The sequence below is a fragment of the Pteropus vampyrus genome, unplaced genomic scaffold, assembly GCF_000151845.1.
Source record: "Pteropus vampyrus isolate Shadow unplaced genomic scaffold, Pvam_2.0 Scaffold195, whole genome shotgun sequence".
Classification (NCBI taxonomy): Eukaryota; Metazoa; Chordata; class Mammalia; order Chiroptera; family Pteropodidae; genus Pteropus; species Pteropus vampyrus.
In genome coordinates, this window is record NW_011888976.1 from 842979 (window position 1) to 864407 (window position 21429).

Consider the following 21429-nt stretch of genomic DNA (forward strand, 5'->3'; position numbering starts at 1 on the left):
CTACAACCATTCATTATCTAGGTAGAGTCAGAAAAATCTTATGACATTACAAAAAAACTTAGTGGAATTCAACCGACTAGGTATATTAGCTAATATTTCGAGTTTGGTTCATGGGGATCCCAAGTGAGCATGGATACTTTTATAATCAGAAAAGAAAATCAGAAGTTAAGAAAGCCACTCTTTTTCCTAAGATATCCTTCCATACACATCGAAGCAAGCCCAGAAGAGCAGTCCACGCAATAGTCATGACATCTCATCTTACTTTGTGCAGCCCAGTGACCTTGGGCAGATACTCTACAGAGTATGTCTTGTTCTTGTCGCTGTCAGGGGTCACTTGTGCCTAGGATGAAAGATGAGTGACAGTTAGAGAATGCTCCAGGTGTGAGTAAAAGCACGTTGTGCCAGCCAAGTTTCTGCAGCGAGCTGCTACGTCAGAAACCTGTCCTGACTATTTTCTTACCCCATCACTCCTGTAGGACACCTCAAGAAAGAAGCAGCCTAAAGTTACAGACACAAAATCATGTCACACAAAGGTATAAGTCAGGACTCTCTATTCTCTCAAGGCTGGAACTCTCCAGATAAGAATGACTATAAAGCCAGTAACGTAAAACTTTATTGGCCCAGTCATTATTAAGATCTTATGAAATCATGAGCCCAGTGTTAAGTACCAAAAATAAAACAAATCAGGCAGAATCCCTATCTCAGTGGGAGAAAGGGACAATATGCCAGTAAACAGAATTTCAAATAATGCTAAGCATTAGAAATAAAATATAGTCTTAAGAAGATCAGTAGACAAAAGGGAACAGTTGTGTAAAGGCCCTGAGGGAAGAATTAAAGGATGGACAGAGTGAGAAAACAGTAGGACAATCTGTATTGTATCAATTCTGCATTAGTATTATTCTAGATATCAGTATATCTAAAACCTCAACTGAGAAGGCTTTTGCTAAATTCAAAGTAGCCTTTATTTTATTAAACATTATGTCCTTGGGCATTAATTTATATTAGTTTTCAAGGCACAGCCCTTGGGCAAGTTACTTTAACCACCGTAAGCCTCGGGGATCCTTTTAGTAAAAAAAAAATTGTTATAAGCTTTAATGAGGAAAATGGAAGCATAGTCCCTGTCCCTGTTACAAGCTCCAAAAGCCCCGTGGGACGCTGCCAAGGGAGGCAGCATCCGCCCACATACCTCCTCTTTGTTCCCTTCTGGATCCTCAACAAACACCATCACGTCTCCCTGCCCGGCGCTGATGGTATCCACAGTAAACTTGGCCGGCTGCTTCACCATGTTTCCAGTGGGCTCGATTCCTGTCACAGGTTTACACGAGCACATTACAAGCTGGGCCAGGCCCTGACACAGGCCATCACCCACATGTCTGTTTCCTTCAGGAAACTGAGAGGAGGGACCCAGCCCTACAGCTACCACATGGGAGACAGAGGAAAACTGCCATGACAAGAATAATCGAATGGGTCAAATGCCCTAATTTTGTCCTTGTTATTTCAGTAACACCTGATTCTAAAATATTCAGAGCAATTCAGTCAGAAATCTAGACGATTATGAAAAATTATGTGGTAAATAGAAGTGGAACTGGCATTAAGGGAAGTAATGTGAGGAATAAGGTGTGAGAGAAATGGCTCATTTTTCATTAAAGACCATTTGCATTACTTAAAATGTTTAAAAACTGCATTCAATTTTTATTTTTAAAAAACTAAACTTTTTATTTTGAGATAGTCGAGCAAATTAGAGATAAGGATTCACATGCAAGTATAAGAAATAATGCCCTTTATCCAGTTCCTCAAATGGTTACATAGTACAAAACTCTGGTACAGTATCACAAGGACACTGACCTTGACAGTCAAAATACAGAACATTTCCATCCCCGTGGGGATCCCTCAAGTCGCCCTTTTATCGCCATACCCACTCCCCTCCCACCTCACCCTCTTCTTACTCCAACAACCACTAATCTGTTATCCATTTCTATAGTATTATCATTTCCAGAATGTTATTACATAAATGGAATCACACATTACATAACATTTTTAAATTGTCTTTTTCCACTAGCATAATTCTCTGTAGATTCACCCAGGTTGTTGCCTCTATCATTAATTCATTCTGTTCATTGCTGAGTAGTATTCCATGACGTGAATGTACCACAGTTTTTTAACCATTTGCCCGTTGAAGAGCATCTGGGTTGTTTCCAGTTGTGCATTACTGATAAAACTGCTATAAACATTCATGTATAGGTCTGAGTGTGAACATGTTTTCATTTCTCTGGAATAAAGAGTTCAACTGCTGAGTCATGTGGTAGTTGCATATTTAGTTCTTTTTAAGAAACTGCCAAACTATATTCCAGAGTGGCTATACCATTTTCCATTCCTCAAGCAACGTTTGAGATATCCGGATCCAGTGTCTCTAAATTTGTCAGCATTTTTTGTTATCATTACTTTCTATGTTAGCCATTCATGATAGGTGTGTAGTGATTTTAATTTGCATTTCTCTTAAAGCCAATGATATTGAACATTTTTTTCATGGCTCCTTTGCTATTTCTATAGCCCCTTCAGTTAAATGTTCATGTCTTTTACCCATTTTCTAATTGGATAGTTTGGTTATTTTTTGTTTTGTTTTGTTTTGTTTTTGACTTTTATTTTTTTATTTTTTCTTATTTATTTATTTATTTTTATTATTATTTTTTATGGTGATATTGGTTAACAAAATCCAATAAGTTTCAGCTATGCACTTTAACAGTAAGGCATATATATATTTACACTGTGTGTTCACTTCCCATCATTTTTATTTGTTTTTAACTGTTGAGTTATAAGAGTTCCTTATATATTCTATACACTAGTGATTTGTCGAAAACGTTATAGTTACCCATAATTTTGCTTATCATTTTCTTTCTTCCTGTTATTCCATGATTCCTTCTTTCATTGCTTCCTTTCTGTCCAGAGAATTTCCTTTAGCTATCCTTTTAGGATAGAAGTGCTTGTGACAAACTCTTTTAGTTTTCCTTTATCTGAGAATGTCTTGATTTCCTCAATCCTAAAGAACTATCCCTGATATAGACTTCTAGGTTGACAACTCTTTTTTCTTCAGCACATGAAAAATGTGCCACTTCCTTCTGGCCTCCACAGCTTTTGATGAGAAATCTGTCATTCTATTTTTCCCCTACGAGGTAAGGTGTCATCTCTCGCCGCTTTCAAACTTTTACTCTCTAGTTTCTTGAAGTTCGTCTAAGATGTGGCTTGGTATACACACACACACACACACGCGCGCGCGCGCGCGCGCGTGTGTGCGTGTGTGTGTGTGTGTGTGTGTTTTCATCTTCTTTGGGTTTGGCATAGCTTCTTAAATCTGTATGTTTGTCTTTTGCCAATTATGGGTAGTTTTCAGCCAGTATTTCTCTGAGCAATTTTTTTTTTTTTGCCCTGCCCTCTTTTTATTCTTCTTGGTCTCTGAATGTTAGGTGTTTTGTTATCATCTCACTGGTCCCTGAGACTATGTTCATTTTTTTTAGTCTACTTCCTCTGTCATTCAGATTGGGTAATTTTTATTGTTCTATCTTCCAGTTTACTGATTCTTTTCTCTGTCCTTTCATTCTGCTATTGAGCTCATCCATTGAGTTATTTCAGTTATTGCATTTTTTCAGTTCTAAAAATTTTATTTGGTTCTTCTTTATATCTTCTATTTCTTTGCCGAGATTTTTCATTTTTTTGTTTTTTGCAAGTATATTTGTAATTGCTTATGGAAGCCTTTTTATAATTGCTGCTTTAAAATATTTATCAAATAATTCTAACATCTCTATTACCACAATGTTGGTATCAATTGGTTGTCTTTCTTCATTCAGTTTGAGATCTTTCTGGTTCTTGGTATGATGAGTGATTTTTTAAATTAAAACCTGAGTATTATGTTATGAGACTCTGGGTCTCATTTAAACTTTTTTAGCTGCCTTTTTATAATACCACTTCAGCAGAGGAAAGGAGGGTGCATGCCTTCTTACTGACAGTGGGGCAAGAAACCCAGGTTTCCCATTCGACCTTCACTTATATTCAAAGTGAGGAAGGCTCCTCACTGGTGGGTAGAGGTTGGAGGTTCCAGCTTTTATTAGGCCTCCCCCACCAGTAGCTGGAAGGGGTAGGAGTGCCTCATTACTACTCCTCAAATGACCTCTATTTACATAATTGGGGCAAATGTGGCCTCCTTATCTGTGGTAAAAGTCTAGGTCCCCATTTGGCCTTCACTGGTGTAAGTGGGGGTAGGGACCACAGCTTTTGCTGCAGTGTTTGGCAGAGTAGAGCAATGATTGTCTAAAAGTGTTCTGCCTTGCTAGACTGCCCTTTCCTGGTCTTCTGGCCAGAAAGAGCATGCTTTGTTGGGCTTTTTGTGTTTGTGTCCCCTGGCGTTTCCAGGTTGTCAGCTTCTTCAGTTCCAAGTCTGGGATACATAGGCAAAAGAAAAACCAAGGAACTCATTACCGTGTCAGTCCTTGGGTTTCAAGGTCTCTAGACAGGCTGCCTTTTCTCTTCCAGAATCTTCTTCCACGCCATCGGCAAATAGGGACAGTTTTATTTCTTACTTTCCATTATGTGTCTTTTACTTCCTTCTCTTGCCTGACTGTTATCAGCTAAATATAGTTAGGCAAGAGAAAAAAATAAAAGACGAAAATAAAAGGGAAAAAAAGTTTGCTCTGCAGAAAATGCCCAGGTATTTCAGTTGTACTTAATGGGAAAAATTAGGAAAAGTACTTCAATTTATCTTCCCAGAAGCAGAAGTTCAAGTACTACTTTTTAAAAAAGTTTTTCATTATGGAAAATTCTAAATCTATCTAGACACACATGAAAAAACTGTAAAGTGAAGCCCTGTGTACCTATCACCTAGCTTCAACAACTAATCCTGGCCAGTCTTGTTTCATACCTTTACTCCCAACTCTTCCTTCCTGCCTCCTGTATCATTTTGATACAAAATCTAGACCTCATATTTTTCACCCATAAACATTACTATGTATCTTTTAAAAGATGTTTTTAGAATATCCACACCAAAAAAAATTTCCCATTAAAAAATTAACAAAAAATTCCTTAATATGATCAAATATTCAGTGTTCAAATTCCCAATTATCTTAAAAGTGTTGTAAATTTCTTTTAACAGTCAGTTTAAATAGGATCCAGATAAGGCTGATATATTACAATTAGTTGTTGAGTCTCTTAAGTCACATTTAATCACTAGGTTTTTCTCCATCTCTTCTTTTCCTTGCCACCAGTTTGCTGAAGACAATGAATCATTTTTTACCATACTTAGGATTTGTATTAGTTTTCTGATAATTTAGTTTAAGAATTGGTGGTATATTGTTATATAAATAGAAAAAGAATGGAATCAAAAGGAAAAACTGGAAAGGAATACCTCAGACTAAAGGAAGGCATGGGATTGGCAGTTGGGAAGTAAGCAGGCTTTTGATTTTTATTTTCTAACAATTTTCTTTTGCATAAAACTTACATTATGATCACATCATTTAACAAATAGATTTAAGCATGCACTTAATATATTCATAAATATATACTCCATCTGACTCCAACAGCATGAGAGGAACAACTAACTCTGCAACTTATCCAAGACCCTGGCTAACAACCATGGTTGGTTAGGAGGCCGAACCACATTCCACACTCTGTAAACTCCCTGGAAGCTATGCTTACCACGCACAGACAACCATTCCCTACAATCACTCAGAACGAAGAGTGCTCAAGTCTTGCTGTGCAGTTAATGCTTCACACGGAATATAAGTTTTGGAAAAGGTTTCTGCTTAGCTCATAGATATGCACTTTCAATCTATCCAACCATGCAAGAGAGCGCACCACAAGGATCCATTTGTAGTTGTAGGTTTACCTCAGCTCAGCCTCTCCCCTTTCAACCCACTGGAACTAAACACGTCAGGGCTAAGTGAATGGATCTACAAGGGGTAAGTGGCTGGTAACTGTAGTCTAGTCAATATCCAAAAGATAAAATAAAGCAAACCTCTCAACCCTTATAGAAACCAGGAGAGGAAATGTTCTCTATTCTTTGGCTCAGCTGGAAGAAATGGAGCAATTGTGGACACACAGGAGAGAGAGCAAGCTGTCCCTGCCCTGTCTCCCCATGAGACAAGTAAAATCTTAAGGCTCCGTCCATGTGGCCTCATATATGACCTCATTGCCTAAAGTGACCATTTTGTCTTCCTACTTACAAAGGAAAAAAGGTTAAATGTAGCATTACCGTATGCTCCAGCAACCCTACTTCTAGGTATCTACCCAAAAAAGTGGAAGCAGCAACTCAAACATGTACACTCATCTTCACAGCGCATTAGCTACAATAACTAAGAGGGAAAACAACCCAATCACTCCTTGACAGAAGAGTAGATAAACAAAACGTAGTAGATAAACAATTTAATATTATTCATTTTTAAAAGGGAATGAAATTCTTATACATGTGACAACATAAATGAACCTTAAAATCATGCCGAGTGAAGTAAACCAGACACCAAGGGACATATGCCACATATAATTCTACTTATATCACGTACCTAAAATAGGCAAATTCATAGAGACAGAAAGTAGAATGGTGGTTACCAGGGGCTGAGGGGTAGGAGGGAATGGGGAATTACTGTTTAAGGTACAGAGTTTCAGTCTAGGAAGATGAAAATGTTTTGGTTGCATAATCCAAGGAATATACTTAATGCCACTGTCTGATACACTAAAAAATGGTTAAATTGGGGAGGAAAAAAATGGCATAGATGACAGAGGCTCTGTTCATCCCTCTGGCGGCTGAATCAAAGTTGTGATGAAAACAAGGAGCAGCGGCAAGGAAAAATCGCCTGGGATCTAGATGAACAAGCCATACAACTATGGAAAATCAAAGAAAGTACCCTGCAACAGCAGAAGGTGGGACGGGGCGAAGATGCAGGGCTGCCCAGTCCCAAGTGGCTGAGTGAGATGAGGTTATGGTGGCGGCGGACGCCTCTTAAAGGGGCCGTGTCCGCGAGTGGATTTTTGCGGTGACGGACTTGCTTGCTCTGAGCACCAGTGCCCATTTGGCTGCATGCAGGGGTCACCAGGGACTTACAGGGAGACATTGTCGGAGTGAAGGCCGATGTGAGAGACTCTTGGCACAGAAGTGTGTCAGCAGGATCCACTGTTCCCTGTTGAGACCTCCCACCTCCCAATGCACCCGACACAGCACTGCCATAGTTGTGAAGTCATCAAATTGGATAACAGGTTGCTCCGCCCAGATGCTTCTTGCTGAGACTCACACTGGTGGAGGCAGCTGGCCTTGGTTTCTGATGTGGCCTTTTGAGGCAACTATAAGCACAGCATCTGTGGATTGCTTGCTGAATCTTAACAGGTGGCCCAAGAGAAGTAGAGGTTTGGGATAAATTTGGCCTGCAGCTGAACCCCTCTCAGGACTGTGCCACTGGACACCTATTTCACAAATCCACACTAAGAAAACCGGGAGACTTAGGAGTTTTGCATAGAAACAGACATGGAAAGGCAGCCAAAATGGGAACACAAAGAAGCAGAAACCATATGACAGAACAGAACAGAGATCCGGATATAATGGAGTCAAGTAATCTAACAGATGCAGAGTTCAAAACACTAGTTATAAAGATGCTCAATGAACTTTTGGGAAGTGTAGAGAACTCTAACAAAGAGATAAAAATGGAAATGGAAATGGAAATTATAAAAGAGAACCAATGTGAAATGGAGAACGCATTATCTGAGATGAGAAGTATATTATATGAAATAAACAAAGGAATAAACAAAGTGAATAAAGAAGATCACATGCCCTATCTAAAGGACAGGAAAGCAAATCAGGACACTCAATCAGAATGGCAAGAAAAAAGATGTCAAGACTATAAAAATAATTTAAGGGGCATATGGGATACTATTAAGGCTCCAAATATTCGTCTGATCGGCGTAACTGAAGAAAATCAAGATGTTGAACAGCTGTTTGAAAAAATGATGGAAAACTTCCCAAACCTGGTGAAGGAAATGGACATAAAACTCTGGGAAGCTCAGAGAATTCCAAAAATCAAGGATCCAAAGAGGCCCACATCAAGGCACATCATAATTAAAATGCCAAAGGTTAAATGCAAAGAAAGAATATTAAAAGCAGCAAGAGAAAAACAGATAATTACTTATAAGAGAACACCCATAAGACTGGCAGCTGATTTCTCAAAAGAAACTATGCAGAACAGAAAGGCTTGGCACAAAATATTCGATAGGATGAAGACCCAGCAGATACAACCAAGAATAATTTATCCAGCAAAGCTATCATTTAGAGTTGAAGGACAGATAAGGAGCTTCTCAGACAAAAATAAGCTAAAGGAATTTATCCCACTAAGCCAGTATTACAGGAAATGTTGGAGGGACTTCTTTAAGAAGAAAAAAACATGTATCAAAACAAGAATAAAGAATGGTAACAATTACATTCCTATCAATAAATACCTTAAATGGAAAAGAATTAAGTGCTCCAACCAAAAGAAAGAGTGGCTGAAAGGATAAGAAAACAAGACCCCTACATATGAAAAGGAAGGGGATGGCGAAAGATATTGCTTTGATGGACCTATAAGGTATTTAAGTCAGACAGAGAAAGTTAAACACTATGATTTCACTTATATGTGGAATTTAAGGAATAAAAAGAACAAACTAATCCAAAGCAGACTCACAAATGTAGTGGACAATTAGGTGATGGACAGAGGGGAGGGGGGTTTGGAGGGCTGGGAGAATGGGGTGAAGGGCTAAAGAAGTACAAATTAGTAGCTGATGGAAAGTCCCAGGGATGAGGAGCATGGCATAGGGAATGCAGTTAGCATTAATACACTGGCTAGGTGGAAGGTCAGGGGAGGGAGGGAGCAACTGAGGGGATCATTTTACTAACTATATAGATGTCTAACCAATGTACTGTATACTTGAAACTAAATAAAATTTAAAAAATTTAAAAAATACACACATACAAAATGGTTAAATTAGTGAATGTCATATTATGTATATTTTACCACAAAAAACATACATATGCATACATACATATGTGTGTATGTATGTGTGCTTATATATGTGTGTGTATATATACATAATTTTTTAAGGTGTGTTTGCTCCCCAAGTACATAGCACTTACAAGGAGGCAGATAAAGGAAATGGCAATGACAAGCCACATTCCTGAACTGTAACAAGTCGTCCCTGTTTTAGAAAATAGCACCATGAAAGGAAATCATTTCACATAACAATAGGGGTGGTGGACAGCAAGTGATAAGGTTATTGCAAAGGGAGCATTTTATGACTTGATTAGATTCAATCCATATGACCCATTTGTTGACAAGAGATTTGGCTGTTTGCAGCTTTTTTTTTTTTTGCCAGTTAGGAAGCATAACCTTTAAAATCAAAGATTCCTATTCCAGCCACCACCTTTGGTATGGCTTAGAGAAAGCACTTTTGAAGTAAGCAGGGACATGCTGACTTTGGAGTGACTGCACATGGGGAGAGGGCTTCAAACAAAGTCCCTAGTTCATATATATATAACACAAAAGATTGCACAGACCCCACCCTCATTGCTAAAAGTACTTCATATGGCAAGTGGGTTTGTTGCAGAAATTTCCGACTGTCTTCTGGTCTAAATCATGCTAAAAGACATATGAGAAGGACCTGGACATCAAGATTGAGAACTGCACACAGTCAGCACCACTGCCCTGGTTGAGTGACATCTTAAGTCTAAGTTGACACCAAGCGTGGCAATGCTATCTTCACAAGGAATTAGTGAGTGTATGGGACATCCACAAGACAAGTGCTCTGGACTCTTCAGAAAGTCAATGTCATTAAAAAAAAAAAAGTTGGGGAAAATTATTCTAAATTAAAAGAGTATAAAGAGAAATAAATATTTATGTGAATCATAATCAGATCTTGGTTTGTAAAATAACAAAAAAACTATATAAAAGACAATTTCAGGACAATAGAAAAATTTAAAAACAAAACTGGATATTAACTGACATGAAATTATTGTTAATTTTCTTATGTGTGATGATGAATACTGTGGCTATGGAAGAAGATATTTTATTCTTCGGGCAGGCTTGCTGACATATTCAGGAGTTAAATGTCACCGCGCCTGAAATTTATTTTCAAAAAATGCAACAATCTTCCTCCCTCCCCCACCGCCCATACAAACAATGCACAAAGGGCAAGAGAAAACTATTATATTAGAATGAAAAGAACTGTAGATTCTAGAAGAGAATCTACAAGTTATTTTGTGTGTCTAAATGTTATGCCAACTGTCACTATGAAAATTAAGAAATATAATGCACTCCTATGGAAAAGGGAATGTGTTGTACCTCAGTGTGCTTATCTTTATCAGAAATCACACTGGGCTGACGGCGAACTGTTCTCCTTTAAAAACTATGCCAGGTGCCAATCAGAACAACAAATGCCTCGAAATGCCTTCAATCCACTATAATGTTCTAAGCAGAATACTCCTGGCAGCTGCATAAACAGGATGTCTTAGCAAGGAAGTGTCTGCCAGGGGTTATCAATAGCTCTCACCCCATCTGGAAATCTAGGGCATCTTTAGCATAACCAAAGGAAAAATGAATCAGCAGCCAGATGACCCAGGCCCCTTCCCCCATTCCCTCATCCCAATGGACCATGACTGATTCCCCATCTGAAAAATGGGAATAATAGCCCTTCCTTTGTCCCAGGGTTAATATACTAAAATCACAAAGCAACAAACCCATCAGTCTCCATCACATTAAAGCACCAGCATTTCTTAAAGCCTAGATTCACAAAGCAGAAGATGGTCATAAACAAATGAACCCTTGGGTTAAAAAAATCTGACAAAGGCAGCCTGCAGTGTCTTTAAGAATTAAGCCTGTGCTTGAAGCAGGTGCCAAACAGATTTTGAAAATGAAGCCACATAATAATCTCTAAGACCAGAGGACAAGCCTCAAATCCAACATGACAAGTGCTTACCTCTGCCATAGGCCCTGGCTTTCTTGGGGTTGAGTTTGGGTTTAAGAGGAGCCCCTGGCTTGAGCTTGGCTTTGGGGAACTGGGACAGGTAAGTCATCACGGAGTGCTCATCCACATCTGGGTGAATAATTTCTTCAGGAGTGATAACCTAGAATAAGGACATGGTAAATGAATGCCAGAACAATCAATCTGCAACTACTAAAGATTTTGCAACTGTCTCTTAAACCAAACACTACAAATATTAAGATGTTGAGTCTACTTCTCAAGTGAAATTACATTAAATTGACATGCCAAGATCAGTGTTTTTAACCTTTTAGAGGTGTCACCATTCCCTTTGGGTGCTAAAGACCCACTCCACACAATTCTACATGTAATTTCCAGAGATGCGTGTCCACCCACACACCCACCCCAAACAAAAAAAGCCCACTCACTCCCCGGGTCAAACTTTCCAAAACATATAAACTACATCAAATGTGAAGGATGAAGAAAAAGTACACATGGAATTAGAGCATATTATTAGAAAACAAAAACACAAAAACTGGCTTTTTCCTTTGCTCATCTATACATTGTCTGCATCTCTGTTAACTCTCCTACTAATTTAAAGAATTAAAATAAAAACAAAAAGAGACAACACAGTGACAAATTAGTATGCGCCCTTACAGAATGAGTCTTTGCGTCCTCTCACGATTCACATGTTGAAGCCCTAACATGGTATTAGGAGGTGGGAGGTAATCAGGTTCAGATGAGCCCATGAGGGTGGGGCCACCAGGTCATGATTAGTGCCCTTACAAGAAAAGGAAGATCTGAATGTGCATGTGCCTCCTTGTGCATGTGCTCATGCTGCACTCCCCTCCCCGCCCCTTCTCTGCCAAGCCAGAAAGAAAGCCCTCGCCAAAAACCGAATCTGCTGGCACCTTGATCTTGGACTTCTAGCCTATAGAAATGAGAAATAAATGTCTGTTGTTTAAGCCACCAGACTATGGTATTTTGTTATGGCAGCCGGAGCTAAGACAGGCCTCAGCACATTATGAGCCACTTAAAAATGGGGAGGGGATGAATTTCTCCTGATATTCAGCTTAGAAGCAAGATTAGTCATTTATAACCCATGCTGGACAGGCGGCCTCTCTGAAAGCATCATAGCCTTAGTTCTACCACCTGATCTAGCCCTAAATAGCACAAAAGACCCTCCTGCCACCAAAAAGAGGTAAGCCACACCTCCTGAGATGAACAGAAGACTCTGTGTCTCATGAACCAGGTTAACCAAATGCAGATGAACAATCTATGTGCCCAGCTTCCCTCATCGCACAATAAAAAAACATCAAAAAACATTCTAATGATTAGCCTGCAGCAACAAAATAGCTATCTGGGTTTGTACAGTTGCCTTCAGAACATTCCATAATATGTAGGATGTGCATTGATTTGGCATTTCTTCTAGGCAGCTCCTTCAACAACTTTATAGTGCCAACATCACGTGACTGCCAAAAGGTTGAAGATTTTAGGTTTAAGAGGAGATGAAAAACATAACACACCACTTCCTGAGGATGGAAGAGCCAAGAAATGGGCCATGAAGCAGAGCCGTGATGCCAAAACCAAACCAAAGGAATATAGGCAAGTTTTTCTCTCCCCCAAGGGATCCTATTACAAAATACACTAAACTCAACTCTGAACACCAACGTACACCTTAATGGAGGCTGTAGTGAGGTCACGCATCCCATGGCACCAGCTACCCACAACTTTTCTTGACGAGGGTTCTGAACATTGGAGTCATGGTGTTTCATTGTCAAGTGGAGTTTTATTTTTAGACTTCTTGGAAGGGCTTAGAAGACTAGACCTCAACTAAGCAATGTGGCTACTGCAGATGGTACTCAAAACTTATTAAATTTTCAAGTTCTCTTATTATATTTCTGTGGTAAGATTGTGGGCGATACAAATTCTTCTATAATTTTCATTGATTGTAGGTTATCCTGGTTTAAATTTTATGTTTTCCCTCCTGTGACTTTTCCTAAAATATTATCTTAAAAGTATTTTTTAAATAAGTAGAAAGTGGCCAAATATTGACAATTTCTTACAGTTCAACTTAATCATTATGATCTTCATTTGCAGTCTGGTGTCCAAAGACAGACTTTGAAATTTTTAGAACAGAAATACTAAAAAATTTGCTTCATGTGACAAAGAGTGAAGTTTTTTGGATGATCCACAAGCACCGAAGTCAATGAGAGCCTATTTTTATGAGTAAACTGAGGAAGGTAAGAGCATGTCATGAGCAATACTGTTTGAAGGCTGATGCTGAGGACCCAAAGGGGTGCCCAAAGAGACACTGAAGCAGACTGGAGGGAGGAAACAACCTCATGGGACATGGCATGCTATACACATACCTGTGGGACACCCAGCCAGTCGTCTGCCTGCTGCATGGCTTCTCGTGCATTATCCACAGGCTTTCGTGGGTCCCAGGATTCCCAGTCTGGGCACAGACCTGTTAACATAACACAAAAGATGCTGTTAGTATTAGCTGCCTGAAGAGATTTTTGGACTTCACAGTGGTGTGAAAGCAGTATGCATCAATAGAAACCACACTCCTAATTTTGAATTCTGATCTTTTCTCAAGCTGGCGACATTTAGTTCGATACCCTCATGACGGCTGGGCGGTGACAACGAGATGATTTTGCCCAACTATAGGCTAATATAGGTGTCCTGAGCATGTTTAAGGTAGGCTAGGCTAAGCTATGTTTGGTAGGTTACATGTATTAAATGCATTTTCAAATTTGGATCTTTTCAAGTTACAATGGATGTATCAGGACATAACTCCATCGTTAAGTTGAAGAGCATCTATAAATACTATAAGGCGGGGGTCCCCAATCCCCGGACCACAGACCAGTATCAGTCAGTGCCTGTGAGGAACCAGGTCGCATAGCAGGAGGTGAGCGACGGGCAAGCAACCCAAACTTCATCTGTATTTGCAGCTGCTCCCCAGCGCCAGCATCACTACCTCAGCTCCACCTCAGATCGCCAGTCATTAGATTCTCATAGGAGCACCAGTCCCTGGCGCCAAAATAGAGACCACTGCTATACCAGTATAAGGGTTTTGAGTATGCAAGGGTGGAACTATTCTGTCTTAGTGGAAACTTCTCCTTCAGGATGTTATCTTCTTGCATTAAGATAAGAATTACCATTCCTTAATGGTGTGGTATAAATAAATAAACAAAGGCTGCAAAACCATTTGGGCCTGGAACCTTTTTGCAGGAGACTTTTTTTGACCTTCCACACTAACACTTCTGGTCACCAAATGCATGGGGTTGACACCAGCTGGGTGTCCTACTATTTAACTCAATTCTGACACTATTTACCTGGAGATAGCATCAGATCCCAAAACTTAAGGGCTCAGTCTCACAAGACAGCACCCCTCTCTCCACTTCAGACACCAATCACATATCCAGGTTGTCACTTAGGCTTCATGACACCCTCCTCAGGTTTGATTACTTACTAGAGTGGTTCACGGAACTCAGGAAAAGTTTTACTCACTAGATTACCAGTTTATTATAAAAGGGTACAACTCAGGAACAGAAAGCTGGAAGAGATGCTTAGGGCAAGGTAGGAGAGGGAGCAAGAAGCTTCCATGCCCTCTCCGAGTGTACTGCCACCCTCTCAGGACCATCCTCTGTTCACCAACCTGGAAGCTCCCTAAACCCCATAGTTCAGGGACTTTTGTGGACACTTCAGTATGTAAGCAAGATTGATTGAACCACTGGCCATTAGTGATTAGCTCAACCTTCAGCGCATCTCCCCTTCCTGGAGGTCAGAAGACAGGGCTGAAAGTTCCAACTCTCTAATCATTGGTTGGCGCCCAAGACAACCAGCCCCCATCCTTAGGGGCCTTCCAAAAGTCACCTCATTAACATAAACTCAGGTTGTGTTTGAAAGACACTATTATCATGGCTCTTATCAATTAGGAAATCCCAAGGGTTTCAGAAGCTCAGTGCCAGGAAAGGGGACAAAGACCAAATATATATTTCTCATTTTAAGTCACAATATCACAGTCTTGTTCCTGGATATATCTAAAAAGACTGGACTAGTATCTTGTACAATTTAAAAATCCATTTGCTCAAAGGCCAAAACCTAGAATTATCTTTAAAATCTTTGTAAGCACAAGGAATATAGGATTGGCGTGAAAATCCCCAGGTTTAAACTGAAAAAAGGTACCCTAAAATGCGTCTCTGGATGGAAACAAGGAAGAGGGCACTGGGAAATGAACTACTGCTGAGCTTTGAGTTACTTCTAGATGACAGCAGCTTACAGGCTCTCAAGGAAGAACAAGGCCCAGAAGTCAGCCCTCCTTCCCTATCCAACTGACACGAGATAGTTCTGCTCTGAGCATGTTGGGAACCATTAGCTTACTAAATACTACTGTGCCCAGCACATACAGAGCACTCAGCAAATGGAAAATATCATTATTAGAGATTTTTTATTAAAAACAATTTTAGGGTGTACATATAAACACAGGCTCTGGATTTCCTATTGAGTATGTACCAGCGAATTTTACCCATTAATCTAAACCCTCTGTGAGGATAATTACTGCCCTGGGGTACACTCAACCACTCAGACAAGGGCAGAAGGCTCCAACTGGATCCTGACCAAGCACTATTTCACAGCAAGAAAGAAAACAGTGAAGAAGGCCATATATAGTCAACCCAGTGGTTGATAAAAATGGGTACTTTCCACTCAATTGAAGTTTTTAGATTTTCAAGCCAGGCCACCTAGAATGGACACATTTTTTTTTCTTTGCTTATTTTTGGAGGGGTTTTTTTGGGCCAAAGCCAACAGGAAACTAAGCAGCAACTATGAGAACAAAGAGGACTTTGGAGTCTGGAACCTAAACGCAAGACCTGCTCTAAACATTAAGGCCTTTGCTGGGAATTTGGATAAATAACTGAATTCAATGCTCAAAAAAGTCAGTGGATACACCTAGAAGACCTGCCATTGAAAAGGTAAACAGAGCCATTTTTAGTTCCTTTAGCTACCTTACAATGGGCTAAAAAAAAAAGTAGAAATACACCAATCACAGCAAACCAAGCTTTCCCATTGAAAACCTAGAGGCTTAGGGCCCACAGAGCCCCATCCTGGCTTCGGCAGCAATGGGCACTTACCTGGAGCACAGCTGTCTACCAAGGCTCCCAGGGCTTTGCCATCTTGCCAGTTCTGGTTAAAGTTGGTAATGGGCAAGTAGGGGATCTTGTTCTGTATCCATCCCAGCAGCCTCTGCTTTGGCGTCTGCTTCTTGGCATCGTCATCCCCTTCATCCTCCCACACGGGCATGGAGATAGAGTAGTGGAGGATCAGTGTCCACACCAGGCCCAAGATGAGCTTCAGGTTCCCATCCACGATGGCTTTGCTATCTGGGGAGATAGGCACAGGCTTGGTCATTCCTCTGGGTTGCATAAGCATGAATCCATTCTTTGTCAAAAAGTAAATGAAGTCCTCATCCGTTAGAGAACCATACTGAACTGTCTAAGAGTGAAAGAATGCAATGCTGGAGTTTGCTTCAAAATACTTGAGGGTGGAATAGGTGAAATAAGATTCCAAAACATTGTAAACCAGTGACATTGGATCGTAGGTACATAAGACTGCATTATACTGTCTCTACTTTTGTGTATGTTGGAAATTTTCCATGATAAAAAGGCTTAAATTATTTTTAAGTGTCTGTATTGCCTCTGATGGGAAGACCTTTCACCCCATCCTGCTGCAGGACAAATCCTGGCTCACCATGCAACAGCCAGATTCAAAGGCTGGTGGCACTTCACTCCCACCAGCCAAGGTGGGGCAACCTCCTGCGCCCCACTCAGGACTGTGAGCACCTGTGGGGAGAAACTGAGCCTTCTTCGTCTTGGCACTCCCTTGGCCTGTCCTACCCACCCACCGCAAGCCACCTGAGTGCTGGTTAAACACATGCCAAACTGCATTGAAAAAGAAACCCAATTACAACCCTATGAAAAATACACTCACGTGCTGATAAGAAGTAAATGGCATGCCACTCAAAACTGAAAGGGTAGGGGCTTTTATCTTTTTAAATTAACCTGTTTATTGTTCCCTTCTTTTACAAGAAAAGATCCTCTTTAAGGCCACACCCAAAGCCAAAGAAACCAAAGGTTAATTTCACAGTTGCCAATCCAGTCATAATAAAACTTGATCATGTAAGCCTGGACAGCATAAAGATTGTCATGAACTGGCTGATAAGACAAACTAAATTCAAGCAATCCTCATTCGAAGTTAAGGTACCCTTGGATGTTCTATGTAATGAATTGCATAAATAATAGCTTTTAGGCAGGACTGTCTACATTAACTCACGGGCCCAGTGACAAATGAAAATGCAGGACTCCTTGTCCAAAAAGTATTAAGAATCTCAAGACAGCAAGAGCAGATCTGGCATTAAACCAAAAATAGACCCTTCTGAGCATGGGGCCCTGTACAACTGCACAGGTGGTGTGATCAGGAAGCTGGCCCTGCTTCTGAGGTCCTGTGGAAAATAAAGCAGCAACAATCGGCATGAAACGCTGGACCCTGCACAGTACTCGGATATCCAAGGATTCATCCCACCAGACCATACATTTCTCCAGTGGGCAGTCCTTGACCGTGACTGCATTTTTGGATTAGATGTCCTATTATGAGGTTGTCTTTGAAGTGCAATCAACTGATCATAAGAAATTCCAGGCCACGCAATTTTCTATGCCAGTTTCCTTTATTCGAGCTAAAGAAAGGAGAGCAGTGGGGATAAAAAAGAAAAAAAATAGGTAAGTTTGTGTGTGCTTATGGCTAATCAGGATAATGGGAGTGGTCCAGGTAGGGTGCAGTCTTACATCAGGCAGGATCTGAACAGGCCAAAGTCTCATCCAGCCACAGGCATTAGTCTGTAAAGTTCAAATTCCCCTGTTATATGTTCAATGTTTTTCGAATGCAAACTTGAAGATTTCTTTCATAAATCAAGACATGAAACCAGTTTGCTCTATTTTTACCCAATTTATACATGTTGGTCTAAAGGAATGAAGCGTGAGTCTTTTTCAAAAAGATTTTGGGGGAAATACGACCCAGCAAAAGTCTGAGCCAAATTTATGAAAAATACAATGCCCAGAACTTCTGTTTCCAATGAATTCAAGGTGGGTGTCCAAACGGGAAAGCCCCCATTAAGGTCTCATGGGGATAAATGATACTTTCATTCTGCAATTCGAAGAAGCTGGAGGGAGGGCAATCCTCATTCCAAAGTGATTTTGACAGGTGAAGGTTCAAATGCTTCACTGAACTCTTGGAACAATAAAAAGATGGCAACTTGCCCAAAAAGCCTCCCCCATCTCCACCCACATGAAATAGGAGACTCCCAATGCCTTGAAAATGAAATGCTACACAGCATCACGGTGCCGATGTCTGACTATCACAGGAGATTGCAGAATTTCTGGACCCGAGTGTGCTCTGCAATATTTATGTGGAGTGTAAATGTGGAGCAGAAAAATGTAAAAGGAGGAAAAGGCCAGGTCAGCCAGAAGCCTCTGCTGGCAGGATTCCACCTCGGTCAGAGTTAGCGAGAGCCTCTTTCAGGAATACAGTAAGCCAATACCCACCATGCCTGCCCCACCTCCTAGAATCTGCTTAGATTGTTGGTGGTTTGAAATCAGGCCACAGGTTTCTCCTACTCGAGTCACACAGCCAGTCACAACCTCCCACATAACTGGTCCCGGCTCTGGACAACATTGACCCTCAAACCACACACACCTTCTGGAACTACTTAAATTATCCAGCATTTCTTAGAAGTGAGGGCAGAGACTTTTTTTTTTCCTTTTCTTAATAGCTAGAAAGTTAACTTGAGCTACTTACTGCAAATTCTAGGATGGAATGTTTTCACGTCATTTCAGCATATCAGTTCTCCAGACCTTGTTAAGTAAAATTCTGGAATGGGTACATTTACGGAGGTGGAAACAAGTTATTTTTAGGCTACCTTGAGAAGCACCTTGGAAACATGGCCTTTGTGGACAAGCTCTCCAGAGGTAAGGGGGATGTTGATCTTTAATCTCTCTTCTTATATCAGGAGCGCTGGATCCACACAACCATCTGTGAACCTACTACGTGCACTGTGCTGACCTTATCTCCTGACTATTACTAATTAACCATGTGGCAGGGGTGATTGCCTGGGAGGACAGGCTGTTCAGACACGTTCCACGTTTCTGCTCTCCTGGGTAAGACAGCATGTCATCCGCTGGCCACAATGTAGCTGGCTACTGGGTCAGAAACAGCCAAGTGACTCTGCAGTAATCAATCAGAAGTAGGGGTTTCAGGAAACCTCCTTTTAGTGTGCCTGGGGATAACTCACCAAGACTATACTCTGCACTATGACTTGGCCATCTAGGGAACAGACTGCTACAGGCCCTGCTCCCTGCCCGCTCCTCTGTTTACCCACTGTGACTAGGTGGTTCGCAAGTACAGGTTCTGGAACCAGCAGCTCAACTAGATATGTCACTTTGAACAATCTGTCCACCCTCTATGAACCTTATTTTTCCTCATCTCCCAATTGGGAATAATCACGATCAGCACTTCACAGGACTGCTGTAAGAGTAGGTAGGTTAGAGAATGCCATGAGTAGAACGCAATGCCTGGGTGCACAGTAGGCACTTAATGTTACCTCTGTCCCCTCCCTTAATTCATTCGCCTAACTTTTGAGTACCTGCTGTGTGCCAAACACTCTTCCCTAGAACCCAGAAGCTCAGAAGCTATAATCTCAGTGTTGTGTGCAAACAGAAAACAAAAGGAAAGAAAAGTACCTTGTGAATTAACAGAGGATGAAATGTTCACTATGGCACTTCGCTGAGCCAAGCAATTCATAGACGGTCATGAACCTTTGGGGTCCCTGCTCTCCTGTTCCAAGAGGTGGTCAAGCCACAACACTGCAGTGAACCAAGGACATATAAGGTAGGTGCAAGGGGTACACATCTGGGCTGGGCAGTTTAGGAGACCAACGTGGCCTCAGACCCCCACAGAGGAATCAAGAACTGCCCAGGAATAGAAATGATAATTTATCAGACCATCCTGAAAGAGAATGAGCAGCCCACAGGGGCTGGGTCTAGCTCTCCCAAGTTGCCCCCTGCTCGCCCTCCATCCTTGGCCTCAGCCCACTTGGCCGGGAACCCTCTCCCCACTCCTGTTCTTGACCTGGTTAATTCCTCTTTACCTCCAACTCTGCAGAAATAGAACAGGACCCCTGTCAAATGCCCCCCCACCAACTCCTGTGTGCCCTCCTCTCTCAGTGCACCTACAATTATACTTAAATAATCACCTGTGTCATGTCTGCCTCCTCTGCTCACTATAGGCTCTACAAAGGCAGGAACAGGTCATTTTGCTCCCCGCCAGTTCCACATCCTGGACACTTCACCATTTGCGGGGAACGGCTGCTATATGCACAGTTTCCTATACCCTCTCACCTCGAGGTAGTGCTGCCTGCTGTAGAGTAAATGCAAAAAGTACACACATGCAGCCTTTCCAGACAGAATTCTACACATCTCCAGACCGTGGCCATCTCTGAAGCCCCAGAAAAAAACACAGCATGCGGCACGGAAGGGAAGGCCAGAGAGAGGTGTTTAAGGGTGCAGGTTCTGCAGGTATAGGTTCAGTGCCACCATCCAAGCCATAACACTCTGGCCAAGCAATCCAATTCAAACTGGAGATGTTGGAACACGAGCATAAAAGACTATTCTGAAGGCTAAATGTGGTAACATATCTCCAACACTCAGATCCTCACACAAGTCAGTTTTCATTAAATACTAGGATTCTTACCACCACTGACTTCAACATGCTTTTTATCAAACCTTGAGGAAAAAAAAGGACAAAGGCAGGAGGGAAAAGTGAAAGCTTAGCCCGTAAAGGTGGTGACCTGCAGGTCTGTGCTGGGGTTTCCTGTCAGCCTTGATTGCTTGAGTGAGCTGACAGCAGCAACATCCTGTGAAGGGCTGCCCCGCAGGTGACCCCACAGTGCAGAGCTCAGATCGTCTAGGGCCAGAACCCAGGTGGTAGACCCAGTGCTCCCTGATGGCCCAGGTGGGCTTTGCAGTTTCTCTCCATTCTGCCTTCTTTCCCGGCTTCAACAAACCATGGCCGGATTGTAGGCTTCAGATGTCTAAACAAGAAGCCCTGAACCAAAAGGAAGCAGTTTACCACTTTCCTCAGTTTCACCATCAAAACCTAACCTAGATGGCACTCATTACTGAGGCCACGTCAACTGCCCAGAATGGGAGTAACATTTCCGGGGATGCAACAGTCTGTCTATCCGCACAGCAGAGAATGGACTGTGGACTTTGGTTACAATGCCCCAGAGTCCCTGGATAGGGTGAAGGGGTCCAGGCTGGCTTCTCTCCCTGTGTTCAGGACTCCTCTCTCTAGGGGCTCAAACCAACAAAGGACAAGACCGAGACTTACAACTAGATG

At 41.5% G+C, this 21429-nt stretch overlaps 1 protein-coding gene across 1 annotated transcript in view; it reads right to left on the reverse strand.

Annotated features, from left to right (window-relative positions):
• The window catches only part of FLNB (filamin B), a 133107-nt gene that overhangs the window by 64253 nt on the left and 47425 nt on the right, over positions 1 to 21429 (reverse strand). The window contains exons 2-6 of the mRNA XM_011371826.2: positions 16116 to 16364; positions 13350 to 13447; positions 10975 to 11122; positions 1187 to 1305; positions 263 to 340 (exon numbers count right to left, since the gene is read on the reverse strand). Of these exons, the coding sequence (XP_011370128.1) occupies positions 263 to 340; positions 1187 to 1305; positions 10975 to 11122; positions 13350 to 13447; positions 16116 to 16364 (692 nt within the window). The remainder of the gene's footprint in view (positions 1 to 262; positions 341 to 1186; positions 1306 to 10974; positions 11123 to 13349; positions 13448 to 16115; positions 16365 to 21429) is intronic.